A 22544-nucleotide genomic window follows, 5' to 3' on the forward strand; every position below is an offset into this window, starting at 1 on the left:
GGGCGTGTCCAAAGTTGATATGGACGTTTATATAGTCGCTATGGTTTTTATACAAATTAGATATAAGCCTGTGCAAAGTTGATGTGGGGAATCTAAAGTTGAGAAAAGTTTCATTGTAGATAAATGTTGAACGAATTGGTCATACTGGGAAGAACAAATCAGGATGGGGATCATGTGCACTTAAGCAGCATTTACACCCACTGGCAGTTTCATATTTGTGTGAACTTTTCTCAACCAAAATACTTTGTGCTGCTTTTCTCTTTCTGAACTTACACCAGCCATAACAAAGCTGTATGTACATGCTAACTAGAGTCACTAAAAACACCTGCAATCTCTGCTACTACCTCTCCAACTTCTTTCCTCAAGTGAGTGGGGAACTGAAGAAATGTCTGACCTCCCAAATGACACAAGGTTGGTCTGAGAAATCGATCGCATTTGTTGCATTATTATACATTTCTATACAGGGGAGAAAATCCGTAGTTTCAAACATGCGATGTCAAATGTTTTTAAATCACAATATCATATAATATGATCATCAACGTTCTCATAGCGTCAGGTCTGAGTGGGTGTTTTTTATTTGATTTGTAAAATCTTTGCTGAAGCCTCGAAACAGATCGCATTTTCGTTCAAAAGTTGCTCATTTCACCGCTCCCCTGTTACCATCTATTCTGAGAAAGCGCTATTAACAGCACACTGATCTGTGTCATCCAGTCATCCTGTATTTCTTTCCATCCTCTGTAGCCATTCAACTGATTGCAGCTCTTCACGTTTCTGCCCGTTTCCTCTTCCAGATGTAAATGGATTCCCACCACAATTGCTTTTGGGATTGTCTTCTAAATCTTAGATACACTCTCCTCAAATGTAAACAATCTACTTCCTTCCAAACTTTATCTCCATAATGACTCGGACACTTTGAGTGATTGTGTATTTTACACCTCAGGAAATCGAAGGTACAAATTCTGATTTTGAACTGAAGAATGTACATTGCAATTTCTGTGTTTGCCCCTGTTGCAGAAAAGGTAGGATTTGTGTCAACTCTCCAGCTTGTTGCTGATTGGAGCAATTAATTGTAACCAGTGGTGGACATTAACAAAGTCAATTAAGTTGTAATTAAGTAGGTTTTTTTTATGTATCTGTGCTTTACTGAAGTATTTCTATTTAGGGAGAGAGACTGTACCCCATTTGCCTGATTTCCCAGTCAAATATCATCCTTTTCATCAGCGAATCACCAATCAGGATCGAGCGCGAGCTCTGTTTTGAACTGTTTTGATCGGCGCTTTGTGTATCTACTGATCACCAACATACAGTTCAACTTCAGCAGAACTTTTAGAGAGGAATAAATGATAGAAAAAACTCCTGACTTGAACTCGGAACAACACCTGTGGCATCATTTGCACAATTTTTTTTGAAGTGAGACGGTTTTGAGCTCATAAATGTAATAGATATAAATCAGTGTTTGACTCATATGTCATTCTATATTATATTCTAGATTGGAGTGTTGAGTAACAGAGTCTTTTTATATAAACTAAGTTGAATAAGCAACAGTCTTGTGACAAAAATTATAATAGGAACATTATAGTTATAATAAATCATAGTACTTTGGATCCTTAAGTATATTTGAAGGTTAACACTTTTCTACTTTTACTCAAGTGAAAGTGCAAAAGGAGCAATTTTACTTTTACTGGAGTCACATTTTACAGAGTGCATCTCTACTTTAACTCAACTACATGCATTCTTAGTCCACCACTGGTAATAACACAGACCTTCAAACATCAAGACAAGTCAACACACACACACACACACACACACACACACACACACACACACACACACACACACACACACACACACACACACAGCAGCAGCAGTCTTGATGGAATCTACTTACTCAGGTCAGTAATGAGGAGATGGAAATGATTTAAAATTGACTTAAACGTGGGCTACAATAACAGCAGATTTGAAGCAACACCTGGAAATAATGGCACGGTAAAAATAAAATTACACATTTTCAAACAATTTTATTCCAAATGCAGTAAATCAGCCTCGACAGGTTTGATGCGTTCGAATGTCTTGATGCGTTTGAAGTTCTTCAGTTTTGCACCGGAGCTTTGAGGATAAGATACAAATCTTTTTTTTTTTCTGATAAAACCGAACAAGAATTTACCGGATTATTAAAAAAACTAAACAAAAAAAAACCCAGGCAAACGTAAAATTGACAACAACAAAAACTCCAGATGTCTAGACGTCTTTGGCGTAAGAGTGTACAAATTTGTTGCACTCGACTGTCACTCTAAATCTTTCCTAGATATATTTCTACAAGCTGAAGAAGACTAATAGAATCATTCGTCTAGTAAAATGCATGAAAACGTATTATAAGAGCGATTCCTGGCATGTAACATGGCGGCTACTTTTTGTTTATAAACAGATTGATTGAGTTGTGATCAGCGCTTTGTATTACATTTTTATTTGTGAGCAACAATAACACGCCACCTTCAGTGCAAAACTCAAGACGCAAACGTCCGACACCGAACAATTAACTAATGGTGTAAATGTGGTCATTTTTGTTTCAAACCGATTTCACTTGGTTCGACGGAAATCCGATAGATCTGATGTATCTTCCTCTGTGTCCCGTGCTATACATTTTTATTTCTTTTTCTTTAAAACAGAAAATGATTTCACAACAGGTCGTCTCAAGCAAACCCTCACACAAACCTGCCAAACACCTACAAAACTGTATCAAAAGTGCACCATAGTGTTATACATCTTTTCAACGTTTCGATCGTTTTTTTTTCACCTATATCAGTAATTAATATTATTATAATTTCATAATATTTATACAAATACCACTATGTACAAGGTAGAAATACATAAACCCACAAATAGCCCCATATGTTCCGTTTATAGCCCCTCCCCCTCTGTTCTGGACACGCCCCCTGTTTTCCCCCATGCACAAGCCTTTTGGTCAGAAACTCAGGCTTATAAAGGTTGCAGCATGTCAGGACTGTCAGGATCACAGAGTCGAGTACATTGGAAACATTTCAGCCAGTGCGATTAAAACATTTTTTTTTGGGATGCACACACAACGCTGTAACTGCGTCACATCCGGAGTGCCGGTTGGGAGAATGCTGGAATCAAGGGCCGCGGGAAGTATGGGGGGGGGAGGGCAGTCCGAGCGATCTGATCCAGCCTGCTCTGGGTGGGACGCAGAAGGACACGGAGTCGCAGGCCGACACGTTCCGCAGGGTTCCATTAGGGGCCGCTGTGCTGAATATTCTCAGTCTCTGGATTGGTAGAACAGGATGTAACCCGACTCGGAGTTCTTGGAGATTTCCGAGGTAAGTCCGTAGAACTCCTCTATCGCCTGGGCGTCGATTTTCTGTTAGAAAAACACAAACGACGTGAAAAGAAAGTCTGCAACGTGCGAGGGTTCGGTTGCGAAACGCAGGCATGACACCGAGCCATGATTTCTGTGACATTTTAGCTACGGTTTATAAAAGTTACACTATGTGGACAAAAGTATTAGGACACCTGACTGGTTCTTTTTCAAACTGTTATGCTAAGCTAAAGGCACACAACTGTACAGGGCGTCTTTATATGCAGTAGCATGAAATCTTCCCTTGAACTAGGAGACCCAAACCTGTTCCAGCATGACAATACCCCTGTGCACAAAACCAACCCCATGAAGATCTGCTTTGCATGGGTTGGAGTGGAAGATCTTCTGCTTTGAGATGAATTGAAACACTGTCTGCACTCCAGGCCTCCTCACATCACATCATTCCCAGATGAGTAGAAGGAATATTAAGAGTGAATTGGAACTAAATATGGAATGCGATGCTAAAAAAGCACATAACACATTAATGACCAGGTGTCCAACTTTTGGAAATATAGTGCATGATGCAATAAAGTAACAAACCCAAACTTGAATCTTTTTTTTCAGGCCAACCTTTGTGTTTGTATTTGCATCAGTCTGCCTATAGCCGACATATTTCTACGCATTGGATTTACATTTGGGACCGTAAAGTCGTCTTCACGGGCAGTGGTGGTTCAGTGGTTAATGCTCTGGGTTACTGATCGTAGGGTCGGGGGTTCAAGCCCCAGCATCGAAAAGCTGTTGGGCCCTTAAGCAAGGCCCTTAACCCTATCTGCTGAAGGTGCGCTGTATCATGGCTGACCTTGTGCTCTGACCCCAGATTTTTGACTACCTGGGATACGTGAAAGAGCAATAGTGGGTCAGTGGTTAAGGTCATGTCCAAACCACCATGTTTTTGTTTGAAAACATTTTTCACACCGAGACAGCGTTTTTAGTCAACGTAGCCGTCAGTGGAGAAACATACAAAAAAAAAAAACGAAGGCTTTAGAAAACACTGACACGTTGTTTTGTCATTGCAGCGGCATTTTCAAAGTTTTAGAAACGGAAATGGCGTCTTATGTTTCTGCTCGTGCGCAGTACAGGGACGTAAGCATTTTTAGACGTTGTCGTCTAGAGGAGCAACTTTTGGGAAATGATCGAAAACTATGCTTTTTAGATGAAATATGGATTAGTGTAAATGTAGCCTAAGGCTCTGGGTTACTGATCGTCAGGTGGGGGAATGGGTTCAAGCCGCACTACCACTGGCACCTCTTGGGCCCTTGAGCAAGGCCCTTAACCCTCTGTGTCCCCAGCCTTCTAACATCTCTGGGATATGCGAAGTAGTAAATTAATTGTGCTGTAATGTACATGTGACATTTTTACCCCTTTTTCCATACAGCTTGAATGGAAGTAGCAGAGATTGTACACACTGGAACACATCCAGATCAGACGACTATTCTCGTTTTAGAACACGCACAAAAAAACGTGCTCAGGCCACACCATACAGAGAACGGACTGATTATTGTACATGATACAACCGTGAAAGAGGAATAATTTATAATGGCACTATCCAGTGTCAGTCAGAAGGAGGAAGGTTCTCGTTTGAGGCTCAGGTTTTCTTCCTCAATGTTTTTTGCTGAACACTATAAACATCTGGTTTTCTGATGATGGATCTATAACTCCATCTAAATGTCTTTTTATAAAATGTAAATTTTTTTGGTTTATTAAAAAAAGGAGTGAAACAGAAGAAAAGTCGGGTGAAATGGTTCGTTCCACGGGAAATATTTCATTACCTCTACAATGTCATCGTCGAAAAGAAGCCAGAAGTCGTGACTCTTGACGATGGCGATGTAGTGTCCGCGATTGGGCCCGCTGTCAGAAAGAGACGTCACGCATCGTTATAAACATTCTCCGAAAGAACATGATATTTAACCAGTATAAAACGTGCTCCGCCGAACCAACCTCCCACAATGCACCACCACGGCGACCAGGTCGTAAAGCCGCTCGGGATTGGTCGCGTCTCCGGACGTGTTGAAGAGGCGGAGCTCCAAAGGGAAGACCACGCGATAGCTGAGCTTAGTGTAGCGTTGGAGCTGCTCCATGTATTTAAATCTCTTCAGGTGCAGGGCTAAAATCATGGGCAGCTTTTTCACCCTCATCCTGTGACACACACACACACACACACGTTTACCGTCAACACACGTCGGCTGAGAAGCGGATTAGGCGCGCTAAGTGTTACGGGGGTCCTGTTTACCTTTTGTGTGCCTCCTGTTTACTCCTGCACTCCTCACAGTAGTATTTGTATTCACTACACAGGGTTTCTGTATTACTGAAGCCTCTAGAGAGACAAAACAAACAGGTCCAGGATCAAACCACAGGCGCAATTACGACAATGTGAGACATGTGGGGTGGGGACGAGACACGAGACACACCTGAGGCAGTGTGTGATCGACGTGTTCTGCTCGACGTCCACAGACAAATCCAAGAAATCCTCGTCCTTGCTGCTTATCTACAAAACGAAAAGGAAACGTCACACGTTAAAACCAGGAGTCGTATAGAACAACATTCTGCCGAGATCCAGGTTTCGTGTCCCGCGGTAACGGTCTCTTCGGGTCGCATTACCGTCTCGCATGTGAGGCAGCGCGTCTCGTTGGTCAGCGTGCCCTGGAAGATCTCGTGCACCCACGTGGGGGACGGAGGAGCGCCGTTGCTCTTCTGCGAGTCGAGCGTGCCATTGGCCAGCTTGCCGTTATGCTTGTCCTGCTTCTTCTCCTCCTGCAGCAGGTCGGCGATAGTGTTCAGCAGGTAGTTGAGGAACTCGTGGGCATCCTGCTGCATGTAGTTGTCAAAGAGCTCTGCGAAACCAAGAACGTGGTGTTTATGAATTTCTTTACACGTTTCTCAGACAGTCAGACTGATTATTTATTTATTTATTTACCCACCCCCCTGTATCCGACTCCCCCCTCTCTCTCACCGTTCTCTTTGCGCAGCCGTGTGATGAACTTTTTCGGTGGGATGACGCCCACTTTCCTCTTCTGGTTGGCGATGCTGTGAAACAGGTCGGCAAGACAGGTGAGCAGGTTCTCCTTGCGCCGCGGTTGACTCCTGTAGGCCAGGATCTTTTCCCGAAACGGCCGGCAGAAGTACAGAGCCTGTAGAACCGAGTTGCAGTAGCAGGTGTTTCCGAACTGCAGGGGCGAAAACAACGACGGACCAAGACAGACGTGAAAACACACTAAGACACACGGCCAAAAAAAAAAAAAAAAAGGATGAGCTCGAAGGTGCGTGTGCTTACGTTAACCAGTCCGAAGTAGTGCTCATTGACAGGGAACTGCTCCGAGCCAATTTCTTTCTCCAAAGTGGAGGCATTGGCGCCCTGAAAACATAAACACACCCGGTTTTGTGGATTTTTTCAGCAATATAATCTAAAAAACATACATTTATTGTATTGGGACACCCGAATTTCCCAGCAGACCCAAACCTGTTCCAGCATGACAAAACCCCTGAAGCCAGCTCCATGAAGATCCTCACCTACATCAGTACCTGACTTTACTAACAACCTTGTGGCTGAATCAATCTTTACAAATCTTCACAAAATCTAGTGGAACATCTTCCCAGAAGAGCAACGCTTATTTTAAAAGCAAATGGGGACTAAAGGTAGAACGGGATGTTCATTATCTTCTGCTCAGGTGTCCACAAACTTAAGTTCCTCTACTGTAGCTTTGAGGACAATCACCCTTCCGTCTGCCTTTGGCTCAAATAGAATCGGCTTGAACAAAAGCAACGGCGAAAGCTCACAACATTTTGACGTGTAAATGACCATCATTTTGTACACGTGAGCACGTGAGAATAAGGGTGACGGGTAAGTGGACTCGTTCGTTAAATAGACTGACTGGAAATTCGGAATCTGAAGTAAAACACGCAGTCGATGGTGCAAAAGAGGAGGCCCAGAACTTTACTTCATGACAACCTCAAAAAAAAAAAAGGACTCAATCTGATGTTATGCTAGAATCCGATTCCATCTGCTCTTTCGTGCAGTTCTTTATCTACTACCTGGTCTGGATGTATATAGATATTTAAAGCATTGTTTTTACATATTAGTTTTGAAATAATTTCCATCCACATGAAAAGAAAAAAGGGATAAAGAAGATTTGAAAACATTGTTGAAATGTGACGGTGTCAATCGCCTCGAGAATTACAGGCTTTTGATTGGTTACCACTAGAAGTATGACGGCACACGTATTCGTACCGAATCGTTTCTGTACTGGGCTTTCGGGAGTTAAAAACAGGGGTTCCCTCAACAAGCTATTAACCGCAAGTTTGTTTAGTCTCCGCCTCGCACTTTGAGCGCGGTGTCACTATTTTTATTTTTATTTTATTAAGCTTGAAAACATACACAACAACGCCGGGGTATAAAAATCAAACTAGAGTTTGTGCAGTGACTTTGTTTAGCACCGTACCAGAAATATAATTTGCTTTGTGAATGCTTCAACTCGCCACTTCCTGCATTTTTATGACAGTCGAGCGATACGGATTCTGTTGCGTTTAATGTACAGCTCAAGAATTTCAATTAAAATGGGAAGATCTCGACAATTCTGCGTTCCGAGGGAGAGAATAAATGAGGGATGAAACAAATGAAGACATTTGTTAAAGTCTCCTTCTTAAAGTAGAGCAGTTAAGTAGATCTTCAGTAAATTAAATATTAAATGTAAAACACACACACACATTATATAAATATATATATATGTGTATTATTATTATGTATATATATATACATATATGTATCCGCAAAAGGGATCTGTATTTAATACATTTAAATTGTGCACATTCAATCGATTACTTATTTTAATAAATCGAATAAAAATGTGCGTTGCATTCAAATTTTTCTTTTTTATTCATATATATTTTCTTTTTTTTTATATTAAAAAAAAAAATTACTAATTACCACTGAACACAAACATCACTGGTAGAACAAACTGCTTTTATATCCACAGCAAAAATCACAAAAATTAGTTGAAGGTAGTGACTGTACTTCATACACTATTAGGGATAAATATATTCATATTTATATAACTGAGCAGTTAAGGGCCTTGCTCGAGGGCACGGCAGTGACATGGGGTGGTGCTGGGATTTGAACTTACGACCTTTCAATCCAGAGTCCAATGTTTCAACCACTTCCATTTATACCAATTATACATTTCTGCAGCTGGAGAGCACTTGACTTTGCTTTTTGCTGAAGTCGCAGACGTGGTAATACACGTGGTCAGACCGGGGACTGAACGTGAAATAGGAAAAAACTTAAGGTCAAGAGTTCACAAACTTTTGCCCATATTGTGTACGCATAAAGCTGAAGTGAAAACTTCACTGTATGAAACTAATTCTAATTAAAAGCTGTTTGTAGGTTTTTGCTATCAAACTGTGTCCTGTTTCATCACGTGGCCTAATCAGATCAGGTGCTTTGAGCTGCCGTGGGATTTAAACTCACGTCCTTTCCTTCACCTGGAAACCGACTGCAGCCGCACCTGAGCATGAACGCAGTTTCTTCACCTGCACCATGATGGAAAACACGGCAGGGTTCCTGTCAGATCCACTAAAATCTGCACAGTACATGAAAGCATTAAGAAAAAGCAGAGCGACAGAATCGAGTTTCTGCTAAAAGCTCTTCCACTTCTTCTTTCTCAGCTTTTTTTTGGTTGATGCTGCACATTTCTAACCCTCATTTCTCATTTTCTGGTACGTGGGTTTGATCAGGACTCATGGCGGATATACAACATATCGGATCTATATAACTATAGGAATGTAACTCGGATATATTTAAAGCGGCTTCTGCACCTGACGCACAGCACGACGACTCGACTTCTTTGATGGACCCTTGTTTAGAGTGGAACCCGTCTTGGAAAACCTCTGTATGACTCTGACCACTGTACTGTTACTCAGTTTCAGGGTGTTACTGATCTTTATACAAGATACACATATTTGTATGGTTCTGTCAAGCAGACAAAAACATGTGGCTTTACATGGTTACATGACATACAGCTGTTATCACTGAGGGTGTGCTCACTTCTGTGAGATTCTGAATAGTGCATCTCTCTAAAGAATTGGTGCTCAAACTTTTTTTCAAACTTAGGCCAGAAATCGAACTTGATGGAACTGTATTGTACATATGTGTGTGTAAATAAATAAAAATGGTGTATGTATATTATTAAGTATTTATAATACAACTTAGATGTGTGTTACGACAAGAACAAACAGGCCAGTTCTCTCTCTCTCTCTCACACACACACACACACACACACACACACACACACACACAGCTTTACTCTTTACACTGCATTCATGTCCATGAGTCGAGCTTGAGGAAGTGTCAACAGTGACGAAATGGTACGGTCCGTCGTAGGGGTGTTCAATAATTCTGATTTACGAGTCTTTCTAAACCGGGCGTGGAAACACATTTTAATGTTGATCGTTAGATTTCAATGACTTTTTTCTGTTTAAAAGACCCTTTAAACCTTTTGTCTTGACTTTGTTTTGGGAAAGATTAAGTCTTAAATAAGGGCGTCGGACCCCCTCCCTTAAAAAAAGCCAAAGTGTATGTTCCGGTGGTGTCACCTACACTACATCTTATATACACACATATATAAATATATTATTAATATTATTATCTGATCCCTATAATAAAATCGCATATCAAAGCACAAATATATATACGAGGACAAAGGACATTTATTACATATTCTGTGTGATTTTCTGTGATTATTACTTTGAGCACAATCAGTAGAGATATTACCGCAGTAATAACACCGCCATTGGGTTTCAGGGTTATTTGTTGATATCGTGCGCTTTAAGAGGAAAAACCGGAGCATTTAATCAATAATCATAATCTATATCGTGAATATTATGATTTAAAAATCGGGTGTGTAATTTTGCTGTGCTTTGGTGCTGTTCAGTTGTCACTACAGGCTGGGAAATGCTTCATGCTAAAGCTACAAGATGCAGAAAAACCGCAGCCCTCCGCTTTGCGGTTGCAGAGTCAAAAGTAAATCTCACATGCCCGCACACACACATACACACATACACACACAATCGCAGCAAAACGCCCAATAAAAATCGGATTCCACCTCGGAATAATAGAACAGTGCGTTATTAGGCCTACGGAAACATCCCCACTTGGCGCACAGGAAAAACACACACACACACACACACACAGACACACACACACACAACTGCACGCAGGATCCCCAGGAGCGTAAACCATCAAATAGCTTTCTGAGTCAGGATCGTGAAATAAAGCGAACCGCCCCCTGATAGAGAGCATGTTGAAAATAAACAATTCGCTTACCATGGTACAAAAAGAGGCAAATTTGGAAACTGTCATTAGGATTTCCATTCGGCCAGCGCCATCTTCCACCCAATCACCGCGCGGAGGCGAGAACGAGTCCCCCGCTCAGGACCGGCCGCACGGCACTAACCCGGCGGCTGTGTTCCAAAAACCCTCCCGGATTACGTCTGTGTGCTCTACTTAGTGTGCCTCAGTGCTTTACAATCTACGCACGTAGTGCACTCCTGTAGCGCCTGTTGTGTGGTTTGGAACTCCGCCGTGATGGACAAGCCACCGGGTCTTAGCGCTGGGTACGAACACAACCTTCCGTGAACACCTGTGTGATTTGACATGTTTGGAAATAAAATCGAATCAAATAAAAATAACGAGGCTCCATTTTGCTTCAGGAGGCTCTTCGACATCCGCGTTATCAATTGAGAAACCGTAACACGTATTAAAAAGAAAATTATTATAAAGAAATAATAATAATGATAATAATAAAAGTTAATTTCAGACAGAAATACGTTTTATAACAAGACCCTAGCATATATTAGCTGTCTGCTATTCCTGTGGACACCAAACGAAATTTGAGTTTTATAGTCCATTTTTGTGCGCATAGCGTCACACTTATAGTACACAATTTTACTCAGGCGATTAACAGAGTCGCCTATTTTCCTCTTTAGAAGGCCGAGCCGAAGGACCCCCAAATTCTCTTTCCGCCCGAACCGCCATCTTGCGAGCACCCGGGGGTAAGATGTACTCCCGTAATTGTTCATAAAAACGCAGATTTGCTCAAGTTTATAGAATTGTAACCTCTCAGGGATGTAATAATTAGCTTTTTATTTAGGGTTGGGTTTAAAAAGCGGAGTCTGGCTGCTGTTAAATAGTGAAAAGTAATGAAAAAAAGATGGAGTCCGGGAGCGTTCGCGTGGCTGAACATGTGGGTGAAGGGAACGCTGGAATTCGAATTCGAGTTTAATTCGAATTAATCTGCTGGATATTTCCACATTCACGTGATGCATTTACACACGTGTTGTACAGCACTGGTCCGATCTAGCACTGTGGTAAAGGCAGTGATTAGTGATGACTGCTGATGGTTATTAATATCTTTATGTGCATTAGACATTGAAAGTCCGATCCAAAGACACGTGACTAGAAATGCAGTCTATTAATAATCTATTGAGGTCTTTTCAAGGGTCTAATGATCATATTGACAGCTTTGCACACTGCTGTCTTAATACACAGACATGCCTGTGATCTGTTCTATTGTGTATCCTTCAATAAAATGTCTTTCTTTTGTTTACTTCTAGTAATCAGGCACCATGACGAACACAAGAGGCAAGAGGAGAGGAACCAGGTACATGTTTGCCAGGCCCTTCCGCAAGCATGGTAAGTGAAATCATCTCAGTATTGAATGAGAAGAGAAAAAAGGACTATTTGTAACATCTCCTTCTTCATCACAGGTCCAGTTCCTCTGTCCACTTACATGCGCATCTACAAGAAGGGTGATATTGTTGATATCAAGGTGAGTGAAGTGACTTGTGGTTTGAAGCGTTAAGTGTAGTTTGGGATTGGGTCGAGCGTCAGATTGTTCTGTCTGATGTCTCGTGAGAATGGAGAAAATCTTCTGATGTTCAACCATTCAATCCATCCAGTTAGAAGTCCAGTTGACATGAGTGAAGGTTTTGATTAACCACACCAGGAAGACTGAGAATCTTCACAAAGAATTGAGGCTGTTTGAAGCACCTGGTTTACAACTGCGATCACCAGACACTTGATAATCCTTATGTGTAACAGCATGTTGCAGTTCGGTTCATCTCTTTGTTTCCCGAAGGCAATTTCGTCTGAAAGCGTGGATTAATTTAAAACGCAGTTGCAATGACTGTGTGTGGAAACGCAGACTTTCAAAAACAAACACTCGTTTTCCAGGTGGAAGTGATGCAGGCTTGTGATCCGCTCAATGCGCAGTGCAGGAACACGGGCGTTTTCAGACGCTTTTGGTGCGGAGGAGCATATTTTAGGAAGCGATTGCATACGAAAGCGTGCATGCGGCGCTGTCCACGTTTTTCAGCGGAGGGGATAAATAAATGTGTGATACGACTAGGAGTTCTGTACAGAACGCCAGATGGGAGGAGGTAAAACTGATGCTGCGTAGTTTAGGGAATCAACCGGTGCTCTGTGGCTTCACCCAAAACCTGTCTATGATAGAACTTCACCCTAAATATCTGCTTCATCCCTGTACTTTTACTTCCCTGATTAGCATTCAGCTCAAGACGATTGATCAAGTGTTTCTCAAAATCACCATTTAATCAAATGAATATAGAAATTAAAAGAATGAATGGTGGTGGGGGTTGGGGGGGAGTCTAATCTACCTTGAGAATACATCGTTTAATTGTATGGTCTGTTCCAACCCTGCTCTCTACTCCTTTGTTGTTAATAGGGCACAGGCACCGTTCAGAAAGGCATGCCTCATAAGTGCTACCACGGCAAAACGGGACGCGTGTACAATGTCACACAGCACGCTGTAGGCATCATCGTCAACAAGCAGGTCAAGTAAGTAGAACTTCACTACAACTGCCCTTGGACTGGTATCCAGATCATGTTAACTTTGTCTATATTTATTACATTGCTATAAGCCGAGGAAAAGGGGCCCAAAAAAACATTTCATGTTCCATTACCCCCATCTTCACTTTACCATAAGGACCTCTGTGTGTCCTTTGTGGTCATTCATGTGGGGGAGAGAAGTCCTCCTTATGCACCCTGGCCAGACTGAGGTGTCTACTCCAGATTGTCAATAAGGACACATGTGTACACCCCCACCCCCACGAAAAGTTTGCAGGCGAATCGGTTCCTCGCTGACCTTCCTTATTTTCTTCTCACAAGGGGCAAGATCCTGGCCAAGAGAATCAACGTGCGCATCGAGCATGTGAAGCACTCAAAGAGCAGGGAGAGCTTCCTGCAGCGCATCAAGGAGAATGAGAAGAGGAAGCTGGAGGCCAAGGCCAAGAACACCTGGGTGGAGCTCAAACGCCAGGTACGCGGCAAGAGCGCGGTCCATACAACACCTTATTGCGTGGTTTACGATCAAGCTCTAATTATAAGATCGGTCTAGAACATTTGGATTCGGAATAAGATGTGCAATCTAATTTTAATATACATGCTGCAGTGTCTCACAGGTTGCTCATGTTTAGGCTGATTTACTTGATTGTGGTTTTTTTAAATGTCTTCACTTTTCTCCTCTGTATAGCCCGCTGCCCCTCGTCCAGCCCACTTCGTCAGCACCAAGAACAACGAGCCCCAACTCCTGGAGCCCATCCCCTACGAGTTCATGGCATAAATCTGCTGACCGAATAAAGATCTTTATACACACACACCTGTCTGTGGATCAGTTTTTATTCATGACTTAACTCTTAAAGTATTAATGCACAAATTGAGAATTTTTAGAAATAGTGCAGGTGATCAACTTCTAATGTTTTGCACCTTTGAGCTGTCAAATGTTATGTATTTGATGTAATCTGATTGGCTTTCTGCCCGTTTTGTTCCTCGGTTTTAGCTGGAAACTGGCAAGATGAGGCATCAAGGAAGATAAGTTTATTTATTTTAGGGAGAAAATTCCCTGAAGAGGCTTTAAAACGTTGTGTGGTCTTTTCTTGCAATAGGGAATTTTTATATATGTGTTTAAAAAGCTGATGAACAAGGAGTTTTATGGTTTATTTTGTGGTGAGGGAAGACATGCAGGTAGTTGGTTTGAAAGGGGCATATGTAGAGGACAGGAGGGGTTTGGAGACGGATGATCTGCTGTGGCGCCCCCTAATGGGAAGAGCCGAACAAAGTACAGTAGTGTTTAAAAAGCTATCTTTTTTTTCACTCCCCTCCCCTGGGAAAGCTGTTTAGTTCAATAAACACCAGGGGGCAGTGTAGGTAAACTAAAGCTTTTTCAATCGTCCAACTCTGAAGCAGAGGCGCATGTTTGGCAGTGGCGTGGAGGTTTTCATAGAAGCCAGAAATAAAAATACCATGGATAGCAAAACTTGGCTTGGTTTATTAAAATACAAGTTTAAAACATTGCAATGCTGAATTTCTCTTTAAGCGATTCTGTAAATGACTTTGATTGCTTTGAAAACTTTCAGTTTTTGTTTCTTTTACTATTTTACCATTTACTTAATGTTATTACATCATAACATATATAATATCACATATAACCAGCAAGCTGATTCCCAGCATTGTTAGTCATAAATTGTTCTACAAACCACCATTTCCTCATTAACACTCATTCTACAGCAAAATCACCCCAAATTATGCATAAAGTAAACAGGGGGGTGGTGCTCTATGTTTGTGCTACAGATCAACACACATCATGTGTGCTAAACATAAAACCTTATTTCAGTTAAATCAGCCATCACTTTTACATACCACATTTGTCTGGATTTTAGACTGAATTTAACCACTGGATATTTGGCCAGACGAGTGTATAGTGTATCACTATCAGAATATTACCAAGATGTTAGCAGATCTTCTAAGTTGCGAGGTAGGGCCTCCATGGATCGGACCTGTTCGTCCAACACATCCCACAGATGCTTGACTGGATTGAGGTCTGGGGAATTTGGAGGCCAAGTCAACGCCTAAAACTCGTTGTTTAGCTCCCCAAACCATCCTGCACCAATACTTTTGCTTTCTGGCAGGGTGCGTTATCCTGCTGAAAGAGTTCACAGCCATCAGAGAATACAGTTTCCATGAAAGGGTGTACATCCACGTGGATGGCATAATATAACTTTGCCCAAATCATCATACTGCATCCGCTGGCTTGCCTGCTTCACAAAATGCCTACTGGTGCCATGTGTTTTTCCCAGGTAAGTGACACGTGTATCAGTGAGCCTTGGCGGCCCATGACCCTGTCGCCGGTTCTCCACTGTTACTTCCTTGGACCACTTTTGAGAGATACTGATCATTGCAGATACTGACTGCTCAAATCCTTACGCTCGCCCATTTTTTCTGCTTCTAACACATCAACTTTGAGTACAAAATGTTCACCTGCTGCCTGATAAATATATCCACCCACTAACAGGTGCCATGATGAAGAGAAGGAGTAGGGACAGTATAGTACAGTATATAATCCAGCAAAACAGAGCAACTACTGTAATGTATAAACTTTGAACTATAAGCTCTGTTTCAAAATTGGACTTTGAATCCCCAAAAAACACAAAGAAATACATGCTCCAACACTGAGACAACTGAACTCTGTCAACCGCTGGCGAGAGTCAGGCACCTCGCAAGGTGGGAAATAAAAAATGAAACCCTCAGAAATAAAATACTTGTACAATTTGGTTTTATCGCTATCGTAAGAAAAATCACAAGTCGAACCATTGTAACTCCGGGACTAACAAATATATGTTGGTGTTTATTTTTTATTACTACAATGTTGGTAAATCACTGTATTATATAAGGAATAAAACATTGTGTGTGTGAAAGATTCACTATACAAACAAATCCATCCTTTTCTTTGATAAGTAATATCCCCAATACAGTTACTATAGAAACAATAACAATAAAACAAATAAAATTATTATAAAAGTTCATTTCTTCTGGTGTCTGTTGTAACTGACCAGTCAGAACTGAAAATAATAATCCAAAACTAGTTGCAGGTGTTGGTAATTTTATATATTCCTTATAGATTAAAAAAAAAAAAAGGCAGGGGTGCCAATACATTTGAAATTGACTGTAAGAGTTTTTTTTTTTAAAAACAACAATGAGAAGCAGGTCAGAAAACAGAATGTACCATGACTGATGCTTATTAAGATATTTGTGTGCGTATTGTGCAGACGGGCCACTTCAGGTGTGACCTGTTAGTGTGTGTGTGTGTGTGTGTGTGTGTGTGTGTGTGTGTGTGTGTGTGCATGTGTGTGTGTGTGTGCTGTTCAGTGCTCTGGCTGTGTTGACGTTCTTTGTGTAACCAGAGTGGCTGAATGGTTGACTGGATATCTGACAAATATGTTATCTCATTCCTGCTCAGTAAATTTACCCAATATTTACTTCAATTAGGGTTTCCTGAGATAGGAGCCACGAGAGAGAGAGAGAGAGAGAGAGAGAGAGAGAGAGAGAGAGGCCTGATTTGTTCTCACAGACAGTTTTACTTCTATTTACTGTAATCCACATCACCCACAATCTTCACTTCTATGAATTTGCTGTATTGTATTGTATCAGCACGAAAACTTCTGCTTATGTTCTGCTTGACCTCATGATATCACCAAAAAATTTTTCTCACATCTAACATGAATCTGCCTCGGTCTCTGTGTGGTTAGTCTTTGCTGGACACACAGGCCTGAGTGTGAGTACGGAGACGATAAGGCGAAAGGGTCAGCGCATTCTGTGAGAACTTACAGGAACAGGCTGATAACCTCTGCGAATGCTGCGCATATCCGTTGTCCACGAAGGGCAGATGATAGTCTGTCCTGTGCTATCATGCAGGTGTAGGTACAGCCACATATTTAACCAGTTGAATGCAGGTGACCGGGTCTCGCTGAGCCAAAAGCCAAAGCAATCCATCAGCGAGTGACATGTTGGCCCGGTATTGATAAGTGAATTCTTGTGCATGTTAAACAGCAGCCTGTACGTATGTAAACACAACATACTTATATATACTTATATATATGTTCATAAGTACGTATAAGGGGAGTATGGCAGCTGAATTAATTTTTTCAAGAAATGACCGAAATGCAAAAATATGACAGTTACACCCTGGCAATAAAACTCTTTAAAAAAATAAATAAAATGTTGAAATAAATAAATAAATAAATAAATCTTACATCTGAGCATTACAGTGAATTCCCAGTGAATTGTGGTATAAGAGGAAATAACATACTATTATGATGCAATTAAAAAAAAAAAAAAAAAAAAAAAATATATATATATATATATATATATATATATATATATATATATATATATATATATATATATTTATGTAGAAACAGAGTTACTGCAATATCTCAAAAAATATTCTTTTCCTACACCAGCCCAGGCCCCTTGAATACCACATTTCTTGACCCTTTTATGCAGAACGTGCACCAAAAGATATAATCATCCTCTGAAATCCTATGCAATTTGTGGGAAAAAAAACACGAATTGTATTTGGAATCTTATTATATAGTTCTGTTTGGTTTATATGTGAACTGTTACCTCAACATGTACCTCTTGTATAACCGCCATGGTGTCGTAACCGTAATAAGTGTCAGTGTTAATTTGGTGAGGCCAAAATCTGAAAGAAATGGCTCAAACTAGTCTTATACCACAGCGCTCCTGAATTCTCAAATCGGATTGGAGGGACGGTGTTGATTGTTATTCAAACGATTGGTTTGAATTTGGTTTGAATTATTGAAGACCAATAATTTAAAACATACACATAATTGTTGATGTGGTAAAGTCTTCTAACTGTCATTAAGTTTTCCACCATATCCAAGGTTTCAGGACTTTGCACTACCTGATTTTGTATAAAGTTGTATAAAGTGTTATTTGTTAATTGTAATCTGTAGAAAAAATCACTGTGATACAGTGGCAGACTGTGCATTTCACACCACGGCTTTCAGTGGTGTCCTCCCGAAATAAATCCACCTCTTAATAGCATCATTATGACGTCCCGGCTATAAAAGCCATCAATATTATAGAGAAATACAGTATAACAGAGCGCTGCATCACAGACAAGAACCTCATACACCAAGAATGAATGTCATCACTAAAGCAAGAAAACCAATGAACACAATCCAAGTCTACTTTCACTGCAGCCACAGCTGCACCGCCCGCATACATCAGCTCTAGCAAAAGCATCAATATTAACCTCATAAAATGACCCCATGTTTTCCATTCATTTTTGTGAATTTTTGCATTACGGGTTTCCTGGGGATTTGAAATAAAGGCAAATTGTGTCTTTTTTGTGCAAATTCTACAGAAAAAACACAATGCAGCAATGGTCCATAAAAAAGCTTACCAACTGTTAAACTGTTTTGGCTGACCTTTCCTCAAAATGTCCAGCTGTCTTTAAAAAGTTTATCTTGAAAATAGCCTTGTAAGTCATTTGTAAGTAATCTGTGACCAGTATCTTCTCCTCTGTCAGCCATTGTGGAATGAAACAACATCTATTAAATCCACATAAACATATCTGAGATTGCTACAGATGCAGTTTGTGAGCACTGACCAGTGCGCCCTGACCATCCAATCAAAGGACGTGAAAATGCAGACGTTATTGGATGCCTGCTAGATGGCCCAAGTGCTGTCAACTCGAAATCTGATTGGTGAAAGCAACAGCATTCAAGCAGCATGTACGGCTGCACTGTTCTAGTGATTCTAGTGATTTCACATTTTATTTTCAGTCATTTAGTTCATTTCATTTCTTTAATCCTTTTATCACCTTCATAGCATCTATGGGAGTCACGTGAACAACTCGGACAACAGAATTCATGAGATGAACTACCCAGTTCTGTTTCCTGTGTAATGTACTGCATCAGGGGAGTCACTTGTGAATCACAAATGACTCGGACTAGAAGAGCTGCGAGGTAACTACCTAATTCTGTTTCCTTTACATAATCTACAGAGATTTTGCTTTGGTCATTTCCAATAGAAAATGACAATCACTCGTTCTTCTGAGTCACATTAAAGACTCATTTAAAATAAACGAATCGTTCATAAAGGACCCGTCACTAGTTGATTCTGAAGGCTCAACGCAAATACCTTCGACCCGAGCAACACATGATGTGACGGCTGAAATACGATTGGATAGAAACTCTAACGGAAACAGACACTACTTGAAGCAGCGAGCCCGAGAAAAAAAAGCTATGAAATAAAGAGAATAGACTATTGGGAATAATTGAATACATATTAATGGAAAATAATCTACTTTGAGTTGATAACAGTGACGCTGCAACACATCACCCCATTGCTGATTCGTTTCCTGTCTCAGCACGCCAACAGATGTTTTATTCATTATATATTACTGTAGTGCAATTATGATTCCAAGAAGCAGATTGTACCGATTGTGTAACATGGGATTTTAGTGATTTAGCACCAGCGGTGCCAGAGGAGCAGAGAGGTGCTGACTCATAAGCAGTTACTGATTGAATAAAGCAAGAGTAAATAGACTCAAGGGAAGAGGAGAGCTGAGAAGGGGCAGGGGGTGGATGTGTATGTGTGTGTTGTATTTGTGTGTATGTGTAGTGGTGGTAGTGGTGGTGGGGGGGTTGTGGGGTTGTGCTGGGGAGTGGATGAAAGCAGTCATGGAGTACGAGCTCCTTAATCATGTCCACTTGGCACACACAGATTGAGGCCGTCAGGCAGCAAGGCAGCCATATCGAATTTGCGTTACATATTAACCATTGCGACAAGCAAACATGCAAGATTAGCTGATAGGAAGATATTATGCTGTCTTGTCTTCTTCATTTGTATTTCTTGAGGTCCATCTATATTCTTCTATGCCCTTATGTAGTGGTAGATTACAGTATAAGAAGCAAACGACTGATGTGAAGGTTTAACCAAGAGCCTGGCTGTGAAATAAACTCCAGCAATGGCCAAGAGACAAGTATTTGTCTTTTTTTGTGCTTATTGCTGGTTATCAGTGCAGAGCCATGGTCATTCAGATACAAAGGCAGTTTTATTGATCATGTCCACAAAAGGGTTGGGACACTGCAGGACCGGATGGGCAGGAAGACGAGGAAGGGCGGGGATTAGATAGCAGGAAGGCTGACTACAATGTTATGGTTTGGTTTGAAAGGTGAATATGCACAGCTAGAGATCGACTAGAACACATTAAAAGGAAATGAATGGTGTTTGGGTTTAATCAATGGGCACCAAAGCTGGAGAAGTTCACTTTAAAATGTCATGCTACAAGCTAAAATAGCTGTTACAGGCAAACTTTGGTAAAGCAGTTAGCTACACTATAAGTTAAAGATGAAAAGTAACATCCAAACAGAGAAAATCGATTGTGGCTTTTTAAAGTTAATATGAGTGCTGACTTTACATTTAATTCTGGAAATATCTAGCTAGCGATTTGTGTCATGCTACAGTGCTTGCACTACATAGTGAAAAATACATCCATATCCTGAACAAGCAAATTTTTAAGCTTTTAGCATCGCTACTTATAGCTAGCTGCACCTCAGTGCTGCATTTTACAGCACAATGATATCAACTCTGCATAACACATTAAAAAAAAACAGAGTTCTGTTTAAATATCACCTTTGTGTTGATAAAAAAAAAATCCTACACTGAAAAAACTGTTCATAACACACCATACCTAAATACACTATATAGCCAAAAGTTTCTGCTCATAGATTCTAGATGCTTTTAAACATCTCATTCCACATTAAGTCCCTGTTTACTGTTATAATAACCGCCAAGATGTTCCACTAGATTCTGTAGTCTTCTTATAAATATTTGTGCTCATTTGGACACAAGTGTGTTAGTAAAGTCATGTTCTGATGGAGGTGAGGTGAAGAGGCCTGGGGTGCAGTCAGGGTTCCAAGTCATCCCAAAGGTGTTCAATAGTGTTTAGAGATCTCTAGCAGGAGATCTTCCACACACATCCAACACATGTAAACCATATATCATGGAGCTGGATATGGTGCACAGGGGCATTATAATGCTGGAACTGGTTTGGAACTCCTATTTCAAGTAAAGGGAAAATAAAATGCATCCAAAGATGAAAAGTCGTGTCCCAATACTTTTTTCCATATAGTGTATATGCATTTCTTATGAAACAAATACACACCGTACAAATTTGACAGCTATTAAACTTGATGCAGGTTGAGTGCAAAAGTAAACATCCCTTCAGAACAGAACAGTTCATTCAATCACTGATGCATAATAAATGAATGCTAAGATTTTAAGAGTTAAAATATACATTAGAACAGATGTCTGCATGTTCAAATTTTATTTTATCTTTATGAAGGCTGATATAACTACCTGATTTGATATTCTGCCACCAAAACAAGTCTGCAGGCTGAAAGTCTCACACAAAAACGTTATTTTTTGTGAAATCCCGTCTGCTTTGAATTACGTTTAAAGGATTTCTTGAATATTTCCCATTTCTGTGGGTTTCCCCAGGGTTTCCTTCCAAAATCTAACTAGTATTGTAGACTTGCTTTATTTACACAGGTTTGAATGTATGTATGTATGTATGTATGTATGTATGTATGTATGTATGTATGTGTGTGTGTGTGTGTGTGTGTGTGTGTGTGTGTGTGTGTGTGTTTGAATGTTTCATCCAGTGATCCCAGGATAGTTTTTGGATCTACTAAATGAGTATCTGGTTACACCCACTCTATCAAACATATAATATAAATAATATATGTTTTCCAGTTCAGTCTTATAAGGAGATCCCATAATTTATATGCAACTGTATATCAGCTTATGAACTGGAATATTATCTGCTCCAAATGATTTTTTATAATTTCCATAATGGGGTGTCTTTACTTTTTAAATATAAAACAGAGCTATTTCAGTTCATAATATCAAGGTATCTATTAAATAAAAGCATAAAAGCATGTCATAATTAGGTTGCTCGATGTTGGTTATCTATATTAATATTGTAAGACATGAGTGGACAGGATGTATGTGCTATTTTATCATTTCGAGATCTGTTTATCTGCATTATTTACAAACTTTACTATCATTACTATCATTATAACCATCAGCTGTAGAGTTGACGAGGGTTAGGGGACAATCGAAAGATGTGATGAGTCATTATTGACATGTAATGCTGATAAATATGTCTGTTTTGGGACTAATGGAAAAAAATGGCATATGGCTGCTGTAATTCAAACGGTATCAGTAAACTTTAACAGTCATCGATAAACTATAATTGTGCATCATAAATTCTGTGTTGGTTATTATTAG

At 40.4% G+C, this 22544-nt stretch overlaps 2 protein-coding genes across 2 annotated transcripts; one reads left to right on the forward strand and one right to left on the reverse strand.

Annotated features, from left to right (window-relative positions):
* Positions 1–1998: 1998 nt before the first annotated feature.
* Positions 1999–11202, reverse strand: usp12a (ubiquitin specific peptidase 12a). The gene is made up of 9 exons (XM_046833775.1): positions 10689–11202; positions 6645–6725; positions 6324–6537; positions 5972–6204; positions 5782–5858; positions 5604–5687; positions 5312–5509; positions 5143–5221; positions 1999–3376 (listed from the first exon to the last, which is right to left on the reverse strand). Exons 1-9 carry the CDS (start codon positions 10734–10736, stop codon positions 3275–3277), a joined length of 1116 nt encoding a protein of 371 aa, XP_046689731.1. The 5' UTR covers positions 10737–11202; the 3' UTR covers positions 1999–3274.
* Positions 11203–11333: 131 nt separating this feature from the next.
* On the forward strand, positions 11334–14038 carry rpl21 (ribosomal protein L21). The gene is made up of 6 exons (XM_046833776.1): positions 11334–11416; positions 11978–12056; positions 12131–12192; positions 13108–13220; positions 13551–13701; positions 13915–14038. Exons 2-6 carry the CDS (start codon positions 11990–11992, stop codon positions 14002–14004), a joined length of 483 nt encoding a protein of 160 aa, XP_046689732.1. The 5' UTR covers positions 11334–11416; positions 11978–11989; the 3' UTR covers positions 14005–14038.
* Positions 14039–22544: the final 8506 nt, after the last annotated feature.

This window comes from Silurus meridionalis, chromosome 21 (genome assembly GCF_014805685.1).
Source record: "Silurus meridionalis isolate SWU-2019-XX chromosome 21, ASM1480568v1, whole genome shotgun sequence".
Taxonomy (NCBI): Eukaryota; Metazoa; Chordata; class Actinopteri; order Siluriformes; family Siluridae; genus Silurus; species Silurus meridionalis.

Excerpts from the sequence above, each read along its gene's own strand:
- usp12a (XM_046833775.1), bottom strand. The coding sequence starts at position 10,736 with ATGGAAATCCTAATGACAGTTTCCAAATTTGCCTCTTTTTGTACCATG. Across the intron at positions 6,726-10,688 it reads TTGCCTCTTTTTGTACCATG|GGCGCCAATGCCTCCACTTT; the intron begins GTAAGCGAATTG and ends TTATGTTTTCAG. Across the intron at positions 5,510-5,603 it reads AAACAGGAGGCACACAAAAG|GATGAGGGTGAAAAAGCTGC; the intron begins GTAAACAGGACC and ends TGTGTGTCACAG.
- rpl21 (XM_046833776.1), top strand. The coding sequence starts at position 11,990 with ATGACGAACACAAGAGGCAAGAGGAGAGGAACCAGGTACATGTTTGCC. Across the intron at positions 12,193-13,107 it reads GTGATATTGTTGATATCAAG|GGCACAGGCACCGTTCAGAA; the intron begins GTGAGTGAAGTG and ends TGTTGTTAATAG. Across the intron at positions 13,221-13,550 it reads ATCGTCAACAAGCAGGTCAA|GGGCAAGATCCTGGCCAAGA; the intron begins GTAAGTAGAACT and ends TCTTCTCACAAG.